At 34.3% G+C, this 14,990-nt stretch overlaps 1 protein-coding gene and 1 long non-coding RNA gene across 2 annotated transcripts; one reads left to right on the top strand and one right to left on the bottom strand.

The window, feature by feature from the left end:
* Positions 1-2,820: 2,820 nt before the first annotated feature.
* On the bottom strand, positions 2,821-4,244 carry LOC148209180 (uncharacterized). Its single transcript, XR_015787358.1, has 2 exons — positions 3,865-4,244; positions 2,821-3,037 (listed from the first exon to the last, which is right to left on the bottom strand). It is a non-coding gene; the product is annotated as an uncharacterized LOC148209180 (long non-coding RNA).
* Positions 4,245-8,421: 4,177 nt separating this feature from the next.
* On the top strand, positions 8,422-11,905 carry MS1 (RING/FYVE/PHD zinc finger superfamily protein). The gene is made up of 3 exons (XM_022300374.2): positions 8,422-8,657; positions 9,726-10,340; positions 11,132-11,905. Exons 1-3 carry the CDS (start codon positions 8,437-8,439, stop codon positions 11,817-11,819), a joined length of 1,524 nt encoding a protein of 507 aa, XP_022156066.2. The 5' UTR covers positions 8,422-8,436; the 3' UTR covers positions 11,820-11,905.
* The last annotated feature ends 3,085 nt before the right edge of the window (positions 11,906-14,990 follow it).

Genomic DNA, 14,990 nt, shown 5'->3' with positions numbered 1-14,990 from the left:
TAGAGAAAATAAATAAATACAAGATAAATAAAAATTACATTAAAATAAAATTGAACCAGAAAAGAAGATATAATTTTCAGAGGAAAAATTAAGTTCGGAAAAGAAAGAAGAATTACAAAAGAGAAAATGTTAGGGATAAAAAAAGTTCGGAAAATATTAAATTTTTAGAGAGATAAATGAAACTGATCTGTTAGAAAAAAAGAAAAATACATAGGGATGAAAAATTTGGACAGAGATAAATAATAAAAAATATTTAAAATATGAAAATTTTAGAGAGAAAAATAAATTTTGTAGAGAGCAATTAAGAAAGAAAAATTTTAGATTGAGAAAGAAATTTTTTAGAGATAAATATGAGAAATAAAAAGAAAAGTTGAGTTTTAGAAGAAAAAATAAGATTTTAAAAACCAGAAACCTGTTTTTGAAAACTAGTGTTTTTTAGATGTACATTGAATTTCAAAATGGTTTTTGAAAAACAGAAAATAGAAAATTGAATTGGTTATCAAACAATCTTGTTTTTTAAAAAGTAAAGACCAAAAATCAAAAACCAAAAACTAAAAACGAAATGATTATCAAACGAGACCCAAACTATTCTGTTCTTTAAATGAAAAAAGGTTGAGGGTCAAGAAAAACCAACTTTGAATCCTACTTGTATTAATATTTATGAATTCCATCTCAAAACCAATTCGCAATAAAACGAGTAGCACATGTCTATTATAAAACTCTTGTTAGGTTCATTTTCAATGTGAGATCCTTGACAACCTATTCATGTTCTAAGATTCAAGGGAGAAAAATTTCAACAAACACATTGCTTGATGGATTTCAATCCTTATTTTTGCTTCTTTTGCTTCATTGAAGTGCAAATGGTCAAGATAAAAACTATATATATATATATATATTTAGATTTTTCCTCTTTCTGGCACTTTATTGGATTAGAGCAAATAAATTTTTTAAAGATTTTATTCAATACAAGAGAAAAGGTGAGGTACGAGAGAGCATTCGCCATTTGTCGAAATAAGAAAGAGTCAGCGGGAGAGCAATTAGCAGAAAGAGCATTAGACTCCTTTAAGGTGCAAGGTGAAACACAAGACTTAGCATTGAGCATCCTGAAGCGCCAACGAACATCATAAGCGAATTTAGTCTGAGTGAGAAATAGACCAGAGCTGTATGGAGTGAGTTCAAGTCCAAGAAAACAACAGAGTGCGCCAAGATTTGTCATCTCAAAACGAGACTGCAATTGAGAAATGAAGTTAGCAATATAAGCGGAGTCATTGTCAGTATTGAGAATATCATCAACATATAATAGCAAATATGTAATGTAGGAGCTAACATGACAAATAAAAAGGGACAGGTTAACCAAAAACGACTGAAAATCAAAGATGAAGATAATATGAGAGGTAAAACAACCCAACTAGCCACGAGGAGCCTGTTTAAGCCAATATAATAATTTGTGCAACTTGCAGACATAATCAGTGTGTTGATAAGCGCTTTTCCAGAGATTCCCAAACTTGGTGGGCGCTGGTGCTTCAAACCACAAGAGACAATGTCATCTGGGATAAGGTGACATTGATGAGAGTGGTGAGAGCATGATCTTGAGTGTGCTATGTTAGCTTTATGAGCTACAATCATACATATGTTTTGATGATAACAAACTTTATTCACTAATAATTTTATTATTTCAAAGTGTTCATAGTGCAGAGCTTGGAATGACGATTCCAACGTCTATCGAATCACTCAAATCGGAGTTCAAACAAAGAAGTTATAGTCAAAATAAGTCATGAGAAAAAACACTCTACGTGGCAGGTGACATGGACAAGTGGACCACTCATAAAGGTGACATGGACAAATGGACCACTCATAAGTTGACATGTGACATCAATAAGACATAATTATGCTAAGGTGGCATCTAAAAATGAAACAATTGAGAAGACAACATCTGACACTTCCAATCTCCACAAATCAAATTCCTACAATTTTCTCAACTCCACCAATTTCTCCAAATTTTCCTTATTCCTTTTTCCTTATCTTTCTTGTTAATCTCAACCATTCATTCAATTTTGCTCTAAATTCAATGGCCAAGATTCATCCTCGAAACTCTATTTAAAGTAATCAAATTCATCATTCTCGACACCAATTCATCAAGCAAAATTAGCTTTCTCCTCCTTAATTTTTGCTCTCCAAAATCTCTAAATTTTCATTCTCTCATATATCAAAATTTGCTGATTTTTGTTATTGTGAGAGATACACTAGGGTGGAAGCCTAGTCTATGTACCTGAGTGATATTGTATAATTCACCTTTGTGAGACATTTTATTTGTATTGTTTATTTTTACTTCATTTGGGATTTTGTATATATGTGCGGGTGTACCTAATTGGATTGTGAGAATGGTTTGATCCTGAACCAATAAAAATGATCCTAATGATTTGATCTTGAATCAATGAAAAAGATCGCATAGGTTTGGTCCTAAACCTACAAAAGGATCGTTAGAGGATTTGCTCTTTAGCCCACAAAAAGAGTTGTTGATTGGTTTAGTTCTCACTTGCAAGAAAGCCGTTGAACTAAAATACCCAAGAATAAGTCTTGGGGTGTGGAGTAGGGATTTCCGAACCATTGTAAAAAATTTCTAATGTTATCTCTTTCTATTTCTATACCTTTTTAATTTGTGCATTTAAATTTTATTCGATCCATTGTTATTCCTTAATTTAATATTTAAAATCTACAAATTCCTAAGCAATTCTGTTAACCCCTTATAGTGTTTTGGGTCGAGGGATTTGACACCATTTTCCTCAATCTTTTTATTTGGACAGGGAAGAGTACCATCAATAAAACCAAATAAGGAGTGTGCTTTGAAGATTTGAGTAATCTGAAAATGACAAAGGATGTAATTCGATCTATCAAGTATAAGTGAGACCCGCGCGTGTAGATGTGTGCCAGAAGAGAGATTGGAACTCCATGCACAAGTGATGAGGAAGCGACAACATTTGACTCCATTGCAAACACAAACACGAGGAAGCTGCAACAATTTGATTGCACTTACTGACTACCAAAAAAGAAAGGAGAAAAAAAAAAAGATCTCAATAAGATAGGTCAGATTTGCTCTAATATCATGAAGCCAATCCATTGATACTAATATTCTGTTAATGAATAAAGTGTTTAGAATCTAATAAACTAACAATTTTTGGCCAAGATTTTATAACTTAACTTAATGTAGAGATTTTAATTTTATGAAAATATCTCTAAAATATCGACGTCAATATCCATAAATATTTCTTAGAAAATTAAAAGAATATTTATAAGCAAATATTTTTTTCACTCTAATTTTCTTTTTTATCAAATTCGTTTCAATAATTTTTCTCAATCTTTTTTTTTTCCTTCTCTCCTTTCTTTCTTGTCTTTCTTTCTTACTTCTTTTTTTTTTCTCTCAAAATTTTTTTACCTCTCCCTTTTTAACTTAAAAGTACAAAATTTTGGAGAGGAAAAAAGTTAGAAAGACATGGACAAAAAAATATTTGTGTACCCATATGTAACATTTCTGGGAAATCAGCAAGATGGGCCCTTTTCCAATTACTCTACTCTCTCACCTCTTCTCTTTCTTCCTCTTCTTCCCTCTCCTCTCTTCTATGACTCTTCATTTTTTTTTTTACTTCCTTTTCTCTTTCGTTAAAATTCTATTAATTATAATTTTTGTATAAATAATATTTTGATAAAAATAACAGACCCCTATAGTGTCTCCAAACTTACAAGACCCAAAATCAACATTAAAACTTTTTAAAACAATATTCATCCGTAAATTTTCCATAACAATAAATCCTTAATTTTTTTATTATTAAATGTTAATACCAAAATTAGGAAGGTCTCCAAACTCACCTTGAAGGCGCTCGAAATGTAGAGGCAGTTGAATGGTAAAGATCTGGACAATGAAATATGATTTAAGCATTTGATTTCAAAAAATAAAAATAAAAACCATATTCTCTGGCGAGGCGTCAGTGACGCCACCCTGAAAAAGGAAAACGAAGCTGGTCGTTGGAGTAGCACTATCGATCTCGCTCGGTGAGATCTCGCTCTCACTCGGTCAGATCTAGATCTCGCTCTCACTCAATCAGATCTAGATCTCGTTTTTTCTCGATTGCCGCCCGGAACAGAGGGAGTGAGAGAGGTGGAGAGCAAAAGATGTGGAGGGAGTGAGAGAGGTGGGCGATAGTTTTGAGAGAGAGTGAAGGGAGGGAGGGAGGTGTGCGATAGTTTTGAGGGAGAGGCGTTGGTGTGGACTTTTAAAAAGAGAGGAGGTGTGAGGAATAGGGAGGGAAATATTAAAGAAATAAAATACTATTTGTAGAGAGAGATAAAATGTGGCTCTTTTTATAAAATTTATCATATCTCCATAAATTTTGAAGATTTTTTTCTTCAATTCTAATTATAACCGAGTTGTATTTCATAGAATCAAACCAACCAACCATATTCTTGTTTGTAATAAATAAGATTTTTTCGTGGTACATTTTATCCCATTTTAAATGATAACGTGTTTCTGATTTTGGAGATAGAGATTTATGATATTGATAAATTTTTTAGAGTTTTAAAACGAGCGTTTAGCCAAATTTTTTATAGGGAGAATCCAGTTTTCACCATGATCAATCAAGGAAATCGAAAACATCATGACATTTCATAACACTATAAAATTTAAGAAATTTCAATTCAATAATTTCGCTTTAAGATTGTTGGAAAAATTAGAAAATATGAATTGAAATTATGCTGTGCCTTGTATAAAACAACGGTCCTGAAAGTGAAATTCCGATTCGACCATGGTACAATCGAGATTCAACCGTTCGCCCCCCAAAATTAACATAGCAACTCTTGAGACGTGCACTCGTACCTAGGAGTTGGAACAGACACTATAATTACCCATAAACTATTAAAACCACAGAAAGAAAAAAATATAATTTAAAACCAAACTAAGATTTAGAAACAAGTTTCTATTCGAGTGGTTTTAAAATTAGTAAGGAATAAAGTTAAAATTAGTAATATTCTAAATTTAAGATAAACTAATTTTAACAAGAAAATATTTCTGTTTTACTAGGAATTAGTTATTCCCAACACACATGTATACTTGTACGGGAGATTGGACTTACGAGGAGAGAAACTAAAAGAAAAAATAAAGGTTAATGTTTAATTTCACAAAAAAAAAAAATGACACGAGCAAACGTTCTGAAAACTTTCAGAAGTAGAGCCGAAATCTTTTTCGTCGGAAAAGGGTTACTTCCCAACTTTTTTTTCTCGTCTACATTATTTTTTTACTCTCAAAATTTTTGTCTATTTTTTGTTCCGTCTCTCTCTAAAATTTTTACCTCTCTTTCAATTTTTTTTTTCTCTTGCTAATTCTTTTTGTTTCTATCTAATTTTCTCACTAAATGTTTCTCTCATTTTCTAACTTTTTTTCTCTCTTTAAAATTTTGGTACCTCTCCATTTTTAACTTTTTTTTCCCCTCTAATTATATTAGTTTCCGATCTCTATTAAATTATCACTAACTGCTTAACTTCGTTCTCTATAATTTTTGTCTCTCCTTTAATTCTTTTCCCTCAAACTTTGTCAAAAAAAATATATATATATACATCTTTTTCTCTCAAATGTAACACTCTTTTTTTGTAATTTCATGGTTAAAAAAAAAAACTCTTCAACGCAAATATGAATCATTAAAAAAATAATTTTATTAATATTAAAATCATTTTTAAAAGTGAGAAACCAACATTAAAATGATTTATTATAATTTTTTACAATAGTAATTATAATTATTAAACTATTTTTGCTGTAAAAACAACTGGAACCACTCTCAAACATACCCTTAGTACATGGATATCAAACTAGAATTACCTTTCAAAGTATCCATAGACGACTAAAAATATTTTTCCATAAAAATTGGTAATATTTTCTTAAAATTTTAAAAGCGTCGGATGCTTTTAACCCCTTAAAACCACTCCTCAAAATTCCCACTATAATAAAAAAATGATACCACAAATTCTAAAAACAAATGAAAATCACTCAAAAATGCTTTCAAATGAAGCATTTTAAACTCATTTTACTCTAAAAGTGCTTTAAAAACAATCACTCCTTCCTAAAAACACCTTTTTTTTTCCCAAAAGGCTGCCAAACACACACTCAATCCAAGCTTAGAAGTGCAAAAACTTATACTATTCACACATGCATCTCCCCATACACAAACAAAAACCAGATCACAGTGTTAAATAAAATGGGCGATTCATAGGGTAGTTAGCCAAGAAACTCTGCGTTTAAATTATATCTAAAAAAACATAATTAAAATCCATCATCTCTCCCAGCTGACCTCAAAATTTGCCGGAGCTTTTTCCATTTTCTAATGGCGACACAATAAAATTCCCCACCTTGCCCAAAAGCATGCCCCCTATAATTTAGACCCTTCCAAACCCCTTCATGCGGACCACCACCGTGCCTTTTAAAACCCCTTTGGACTCCCTTATAAATGCACGGTTCCGGCTGCGCTTTTCGGGGCGGCAGCAATGGCGGAGGCGATCGGCAGGAAGAGGAGGAGAGGCGCTGGCGGAGGAGGGGAGAAGGTGTTCAGGTTCAAGAGCTTTGGGGAGAACGGGTATCCGGTGGAGTTCGTCGGGCGGTTCCGGGAGAATGTGGTGGCGCTGCTTGGGTTCGGGCGGTGGGAGAGTGGTGACTGCGCTGGAGGGCTGCAGAGCTGGTCGTTCCAGCTGCAGGTCCAGCGGCAGCCGCCTTTCCACATCGTGATGTTTGTCGTGGAGGAGCCGGTCGAGGCGGCGCCGCCGGCGGGGAGGCATTGTAAAGACTGCCAGTATGTTGGTAAGCTTCCAAAGATAGATATATGTAATCTTTGTTTGCGTTTGTTTTTTGTTTTTGTGAACATGTTTTGTTTCATCATTGTGTGCTTCGTTTTTGGTCTATGTTTGTAACGGCCGGGTGAACCCACGAAGTAGTTAGTTTTCCAAATTTAGTTTAAATACTATTTTTATCTCTATAAATCCTTATTTTTGCTCATTTTGATACCGATACATACATCGGAAATGTTAATTTTAATTTCTTTGTAATTTTAGCTTTTGTCCATTTTAGTTTATATAGCTACTTTAAAAAACGATTGTTTTTAGTCAATTTAATTTTTTAATCACAATTTCATGATAGTATGAGCAAGAAATTTTATTGAAATGTAGCTATAATTTTGTAATAAATAGTTTCCATTGTGTATATAATATGTGTTAAAATTGTGTACACAGGAATTATCAACATTTTGAAAGTACATAAAATTAAATGAATTGAAGTTGAAAGTACATAAACTAAAATTGGCATTTTCAAAGAAGGTAGACCAAATTGAACAAAAGCTGACAAAATAAGGATCAAAATAGTATTTAAAACCTCCGAATTATAATTTTAATAATTAAACCCTTCAAACTTACACAATTTTACAAATTAGGCCTTAGAATTAACTTGGTTAAAAGAAGTGTATAAATTAGACCATAAGTGTACATAATTCTAGAAAAATTTAGGCTGAGCTCAAGAATATAAATAAGAAACAAAAAACCAATAAAAATTACCAAATATTTATATTTTTTAAAAATGACCATAGAAAAGTAAGAAACAAGAAATGGACATTACCAAACAAATCCTTAATTACTACTTTAAAATTAATAGTTCGATTTGTATCGTACACTTATTGAACGAAAAAAGAAAATTTCTATTGAGAGCTCTCCACTTAACTACTCTAAAAGCAAGAAATAGACATTACCAAACGAACTTTTAATTACTATTTTAAAGTTAACAGCTCGATCTTACCGTTCAATAATGGTGCGAAAAAAGAATTTCTATTCAGAGCTCCCTGCTTAGCTTCTCTAAAAAGTTTGCAAGAGCATTGAGGAAGGAGAGGGAGAGAGAGAACACTTTAAAAATTGTGTGACAGAAAACATTCAATGAACAAAACACCTAAGATAAGCCATAAAATTGCTAAAACCTAACTACCAAAATACTCTAACTTAACCAAAATCAATCAGTTCAACTAGCCAACACAACTAAAAGAACCAACACCAACAAAAATAGCCACCAAACTTATTTAAATTCGTCGAAAAGATAAGAACTTCAAGAACGGCGGGGCAAAAAAATGATACTTGTTTTAAATAATTGTAAGTACAGAATCAAAACTATACTCGAACTTCACGATCGTCTCAAAAACATAAAAGAAGGTGGAAACGAAAAACAACCCGAAGTATCAAACTCACGAGGTAGTAAACAAACTGTTATCTTATTTACCGTTCATTTGTTCTCTATCGCGGATTTGAATCTTCATCCTTTATTTACGACGTAATATGATTCTAAAACGGTAAGTTGTTTCAGGTTGGGGGCAGCATATGATATGCAATAAGAAGTACCACTTTGTGTTGCCATCAAAGGAGACGATGATGGCTGCATCTTCTTGTTCAAACAATAGTAATCCTAGGCTGAGCCTGAGCTTGAGCTTGAGGCTGGTGGAATTGGAAGGCCATATTCTTCATGGGGTGTTCCATTCCAATGGATTTGGGCATTTGCTGAGCCTAAATGGACTAGAAATGGGCTCTACTTTGCCTGGCTACCTCGTCATGGACTTTTGGGATCGCTTGTGCAATGCACTCAAAGCAAGGTTAGGGCTTAGAGCCTCCTATTTATTTATTTCAATTTCTTTTATCACACCAACTCTTCTTTTTTATGTAGTTTATTTGTTTTTAATAATAGATTGAGAGAGAAAGATAGTTGTCAAGTAATTCGTGAAAAAGTTGTTGGTTCCACGGAACAAAGACGAGAAATAAAGAAAAATACTTAGCATCAGCACTCATCTTCGTGTTGACGAACAAAAATTTGAGTGCTCTTTAGTTTTGAGAAAAAAAGATTTCTTTTTTTTTTTAATTTTCCTCTCTATTACTTGTTAAAAATTTTAGTAGTGGTCAACAAAAGATGGTTAAGCAACTAAGTACTGCTTAGAGATGATAAATGGTAAGAGTTGTAAAGAAATTAATAGATAGGTGGTGGGTTCTATGGAATAAGAAATGAGAAGGAGATGGATGAGATTTTACAATATAAATGAGATTACTTCAATACCCATTGATTATATTCCATTCTTCGATTCTAGTAATCAATATATATCATTGCAAATGAAAATTTTTGGTCTCTCGTTTCACCGATTCCATTCCTAGTAATAAGTAAATGAGACATGAGGTTTAAATCTTATTATAATCGGTAAGACCTTATCGATAATTAGTTTGTTTTTTATTTTATCTTTTGAAGAAAATTAATTAAACACTACTTTCAATCATGTATTTTCTTTATTTTGAATCTGCATTTTGAAATTGTTTTCAAATTCTTAACTAAAACTAAATAGAAGTAGTTCGAAAGTCAGATAAGAGTTTAAATGTCTATTTTAAGAAACGTGAGAACATATCCATTAAGAAATTGAAACTACTTAACTTCTTACATCTATCTTATGGTGACCCTTTATTGATAGGTATTCACTAATCAGAACTTAAGTATTTTATATTTTGACTAAAATCATCGTCATTTTAAAAAACAGAAAATAATAAGTAAAATAGTTACCAAACCGGACCTTTTATCATATACTTAAACCTTGGTTTCTAAATTAAAAGACTTATTTGAGTTGTTTTGGAGGAGAAATTTGACATATCCATATGTTTTATATATGAGAAATTTGGCATAGGAAGGTGAGTTTGAGGGACATTTCACAGAAGCGAGGCATGGAATTAAGGCTCCTCCACGGCGTAGCACATGGCCACCCATGGTTCGGCCGTTGGGGCTACAAGCTCCACCGCGCCGCCTTCTCGGCCACTCTCCAAATGTACCAAAAAGCCCTCTCCGCCCTCCAACGCCTCCCCGTCGCCGCGATCGCCGCCGCCCATCCCCACATTCTGCCCCCCATCCTCTCCAAGTACCACTCCCTCTCCGACCACCCTCTCCTCACCCTCCGCGACCTCCTCCGCTTCGTGCTCGGCCTCCACGCCGCGGCCGAGTCCCATAACTCGGCCGGGTTCCTGCCCGAGGCCTCCTGCAGGTGGTCGCCGAAGAGGGTGGAGATGGCGGTGCGGGTGATCGTCGAGGCGCTGAAGCGGGCCGAGTTCCGGTGGGTGTCGCGGCAGGAGGTGCGCGATGCGGCCCGCATGTACATTGGGGACACGGGTCTGCTGGACTTCGTGTTGAAGTCGCTGGGAAACCATGTGGTCGGAAATTATTTGGTCCGGCGAACGCTGAATCCGGTCACCAAAGTTCTTGAATATTGCTTGCAAGACGTTTGTAGTGCTGTTCACATGAAACCCAGGTATATGTTAACCTGCTCTTGATAATTATTTTCAAATTATCAATAAAAATTATATAATAAAACAAACCAATACATAGACCAAAGTAATGTTTTTTCAAAGTAGAAGACAAAAAAACGAAATGGTTATTATAATTTTTTGTCGTGAATAAGTGGTGTAATTGATACTCTACATTTGGATATGGATGAGAAGTGCAATTAATTCTCCCAAATTAGTTAAATTTTTATTTGAGACTATTCTTTTTTGTTGTATTAATTCTTCCGATTAGGTTTGGATGCGTTTATTAGTTGGATTTGTGCATTATATTGCTACTTTTTAGTGTTTTCTTTCTTCTTATCAACATGATTGTGTAGCTAGGTTAGTGGAGTATTTTCATGGATTTGAGCTGATGTTGAGTGTTATAATTCGAGTGTTTTTTACACATATATATGATTGTGTGGGAAGGTCTGTAACTTGAATTTTGTATCAATTATTAGTTTTTTGATAGACAAGTTTCTAATTTAGTTTTGAAAATGTATTAGTCTTAATGCTTACTCAATTTTAGGATTTAAATTGATAAAAATGAATGTTTAAAACCTTGAAATCAGGGTAATAATGGAACTTTTCCCTAATCTTTTCTATTTACATTATTCACATTCTCCTTCACTTGTGGACTTAATTAGCAAGGTTACTATCGATATTTAATCGAGGAGAAATTGACGCATTCTTAAGAATTCGAACACAAAACTTCTTAATTCCAAAAAGCTCAAAATTTAGATAAGTTTACCCTAAATTTAATCTTCTTTGAACAAAGGTGCAAGGTTGGGAGAGCTGAGCTAGCGAAGGACATCTTCAACCTCTACCGATACATTCTTGGAGACCAGAAGCCGCTGCAGGCCAAAGGAATTATTCCCACTCTAACAATGGCTTCCGAGATCATCCTCGACTCAAAGTTCCTCGTCAAGGAGTACAGCGGCGAGCCACCAGCGATGCCCGAGCTAGAAATCGAAGGGAAATCGAACCTTTTCTGCACGGTTAGATTCAAGCACCAAGAAGCAACAACAACACTTCCATATGAGTGCATTGCAATGAAGAAGAATGGCACCATTGATGAGCTAAAGGAGGACGTGGAGAGGAACATGAGAGAAATCTATTGGGGATTGAGGAGCTTTGTAGTGGAAGGGATTGTGGATTTGAAGGCACAAGGGAAGGATTTGGTGTTTGGATTGGTGGAAGTTGGTGGGAAGTTGGTGTTTGAGGGAAATTATGGAGATCAAGGAATTAGCTGCTTGTTCTTCAACAATGGGGGAATGGAGAAGAGAATTATGGAGTGTGTTTGTGGAGCTGTGGAAGATGATGGGGAGAGGATGGTGGCTTGTGATATTTGTGAAATTTGGCAGCATACAAGGTGTGTTCAAATACCAAATGACCAACAAGTCCCTCACATATTTATTTGTAATAGGTGTGACCAAGAAATTGCTTTGCTACACTCATTGCCTTAGAGAGATGAATTTGTGTATTTTAAGTATAAAACTTATGTGTGTTTCTTTGCTAATTTCATAGTGGAAAGTATAGAATGTTGGTTCTTCATGAAGTTTGGTTGAGAAATTAACTTTTTTTTGCCCCCATTTGTTTTTGTTTTTCCTTCTTCTTTACTATTGGTGGGAATTGTCAAAGGAAATTGTTGTTTTTTCGTATGAATCTCATATCATTGGTTTAAGTTCATATTTAAAAAGAATCTTGCTCTTGTCCTTTTGTTACATTATAATATTATAATATAATAGTAGTTCATGACTTTTAAAAAGCGCCTATAATAAATTTCTGAACTTGTAACTTATTTAATAATTAAAGGTAAAATACATTTTTAGTCCTTAAATTTAAAAATAGGTTTTTATTGGATGCCTAATAAATGTGGAGTTGGGAGTATTTATGATCTCCACCGAACTCCCCATTTGCTAGCTCCATACTTCAAACCACAACTCCCTCCTGAGTTCACGCTTCATAATCCACCAAGCGTTTTCATTCGGCTAGTCGGGCTTAAATTAGAAAATACAGTTAATAATTAATTACAATAACCCACCTTCATTGTTGAATAGAGTTGAAGCAGTCAAAACTTGGACGTGGATGAAATCCAACCTCCACCCTCAAATTGAAGCTTGGTATAAAGGTGTTGGGAATTTCCAACTTATGCTAACAACGCCTACTTCAGAAAATATATAATATATACTAAGTTTCAATAATAAATTTAACGAAGTAAATGAGTAAGAGAGAAGAAATGACACACTGATTTAGAGTGGCCATTTGATCAACATGATCTACATCCTGTGACGACCCATTCATTCCATTCATATCACCAAGAACAACAACAAAATGGGTAGTCAAAGCTAATATTTGACATCCATTTGCTTGAGGTAAGGATTAAAGTGGGTAGTCAAAGCTATTATCCCCCTTATCATGTCTGAAAACTTGTGAGAATATTTCATTATAATCTTCTCCGATTGAGTTACCGAAAAGGAAAGTGCACCTTGTTAGTATATGTGGTGACTATCAATTCTTTTAAGCATTTCTTAAACATTGTCCCATGATCTCAGGATCTCTCTCATTCAGATGTAGTATCGGTTCATTCATGTACCCCTTCTATCTACTCGAACGTTACACGAGGTCTACTTTACCATACTTCGTCTGTGGTCTAATGGTCTTTCTCACCTTGTCTCTAACGAGGTTATAATCACTCAAATCAATCTGCTCAGTCCCCTGTGCTTCTGATTCCTGATCACTGCCATCATCCTCATCAATAGGCCCAGTACTAACTTCTGGTTCAGTACTTGTTGATGTGCTTAGTATGTTGTTAGAAGTGACTTGCCTTTGAATTGAAATGAGCTCTACCTCAATCTCAGATGTATCTAAGCCTTGAGATGTTTCCTCTATTGATATGTCTTAGATTATGAGTATGCATACTCCATTCATCAAACTTAACATCTTTGCTTATTATACATTTGCTTATATTCGGTTACAAACACCAAAGTTTGTAGCCCGTTACTCCTTCTAGATAGCGTATAAAGATACATTTTAAAGCTCTAGGTTCAAGTTTGCCTAGATTTATGTGAACATATGCAGTACATCCAAAAGCTATGAAGTGAGAAATGTCTGGTTTTACTCCAGACCACATTTCCTCAGGCGTTTTGATTTCAACAGTTGATGAATGCGTTTTATTTATCAAATAACACGTTGTGGTTGTTGCTTCTCCCTAAAACAACTTGGGTAAGTTTGATTGAGATAGGAAGCACCTTGCCATTTCCAAAATGGTCCTATTTATGCGTTCAACAAGGCCATTTTGTTGCAGTGTATAACCAACTGTTAAGTATCTAGCAATACTATGCTTCAAGAAAAGTTCATCAAACTCTCAATTCACAAACTCAAATCTTCTATCAGTCCTAATTTTCTTCACTTTCTTCCCATTCTGATTCTGAATAAGCCAATCCCTGAACTTCAACACTTTCTCACTTTTATGCTTTAAGAAATAAAGTCACAATTTTATGCTATAATCATCCACAATAGGTAGAAGTACTTGGCTCCTCTACGAGTACTCACATTTGCTGGCCCCCACAAGTCTTCAGGAATATAATCAAACTTTTCTCTCGTGCAATGTGTTCCCTTTGTGAATTTTACCCCTTGTACTTGCCAAAGATGCAATGTTCACAAATAGGAAAATCACTGATTAGCTTCAAGTTTAAAATCTATTAATTATTAAGTTCTTTCATGCCTTGCTCACTAACATGCCCAAATGTGTATGTTAGAGTTTTGTAGCTCTAATATTTCTATCCATATCATCTGAGACAAGTGAGAGATTTCCTGACACCGTCGGACTACTCAACACATAAAGCTCATTTTTTAGCTTTCCCTTTAGCTTCAATTGTGAGCCTCTGTATATTTTCATCTTATCATTTGCTATCTTGCTAGTATAGCTAAGCTTATCTAAAGTTCCAAACGAGATAAGATTTCCTTTCAAGTCAGAGACATACCTCACATCAGTCAAAATTTTCACAAATTATCATGAAGTCTCGTCTCACCGTGCCAATATCTTTGATCTCACAGATCTGATTGTTAACGAAATAAACTTTTCTAGCTTGTAGTGGTTTAAAGTCACTCAAGTATTCCCTGGAAGGCATCATATGAAAAGTACAACTTGAGTGCAAACCCCAATCATCTGACCATTCATTTTCTGAAACCAACAAAACCTCAACTGATCATAACCATCCAATATATTTGCTAAACTCTCTCACTCTCGACCTTTTTTTGGTTAGATTGTTTGGTTAGACTGTTTGTTCTTTCTCACTCTCTTAAAATGTCATTCTTTCTAACAATTGTAACACTTCTTATGTTTGACTCTCGATTTTGACTGTGATTTCCCTCTTTGCTTGCTATAATTTTTCTTCTATGATCTACCCTGAGTATACAGTGGTTCACTATCCTTCTTCTCTAGCTTGATCTCAAGTTCTTTTGACTTTTAAACATTTAGAATTATCTCAATATCTAAGTTGTCCCTACCGCACTTAATTAATTATTGTCTTGATTTCTCTATACAAATCAGACAATGAATTCAACAAAATTACCACGTGATTTTATTCAGACATTTTCTCTTCAATGTTGGCTAAATCAAGAACAATTTTGTT

This window comes from Momordica charantia, assembly GCF_013281855.1.
Source record: "Momordica charantia cultivar OHB3-1 chromosome 9 unlocalized genomic scaffold, Mcharantia_2.0 BLBB01000009.1, whole genome shotgun sequence".
In the NCBI taxonomy this organism is placed as follows: Eukaryota; Viridiplantae; Streptophyta; class Magnoliopsida; order Cucurbitales; family Cucurbitaceae; genus Momordica; species Momordica charantia.
The sequence above is the reverse complement of the archived record's forward strand: the minus strand, read 5'-3'. Positions and strand labels throughout refer to the sequence as shown.

What these genes read in the sequence shown, in the direction of transcription:
- MS1 (XM_022300374.2), top strand. Translation starts at nt 8,437, where the DNA reads ATGATGGCTGCATCTTCTTGTTCAAACAATAGTAATCCTAGGCTGAGC. An exon ending in TGCAATGCACTCAAAGCAAG is followed by an intron (nt 8,658 to 9,725) that starts GTTAGGGCTTAG and finishes AATTTGGCATAG; the next exon opens with GAAGGTGAGTTTGAGGGACA. An exon ending in GCTGTTCACATGAAACCCAG is followed by an intron (nt 10,341 to 11,131) that starts GTATATGTTAAC and finishes CTTTGAACAAAG; the next exon opens with GTGCAAGGTTGGGAGAGCTG.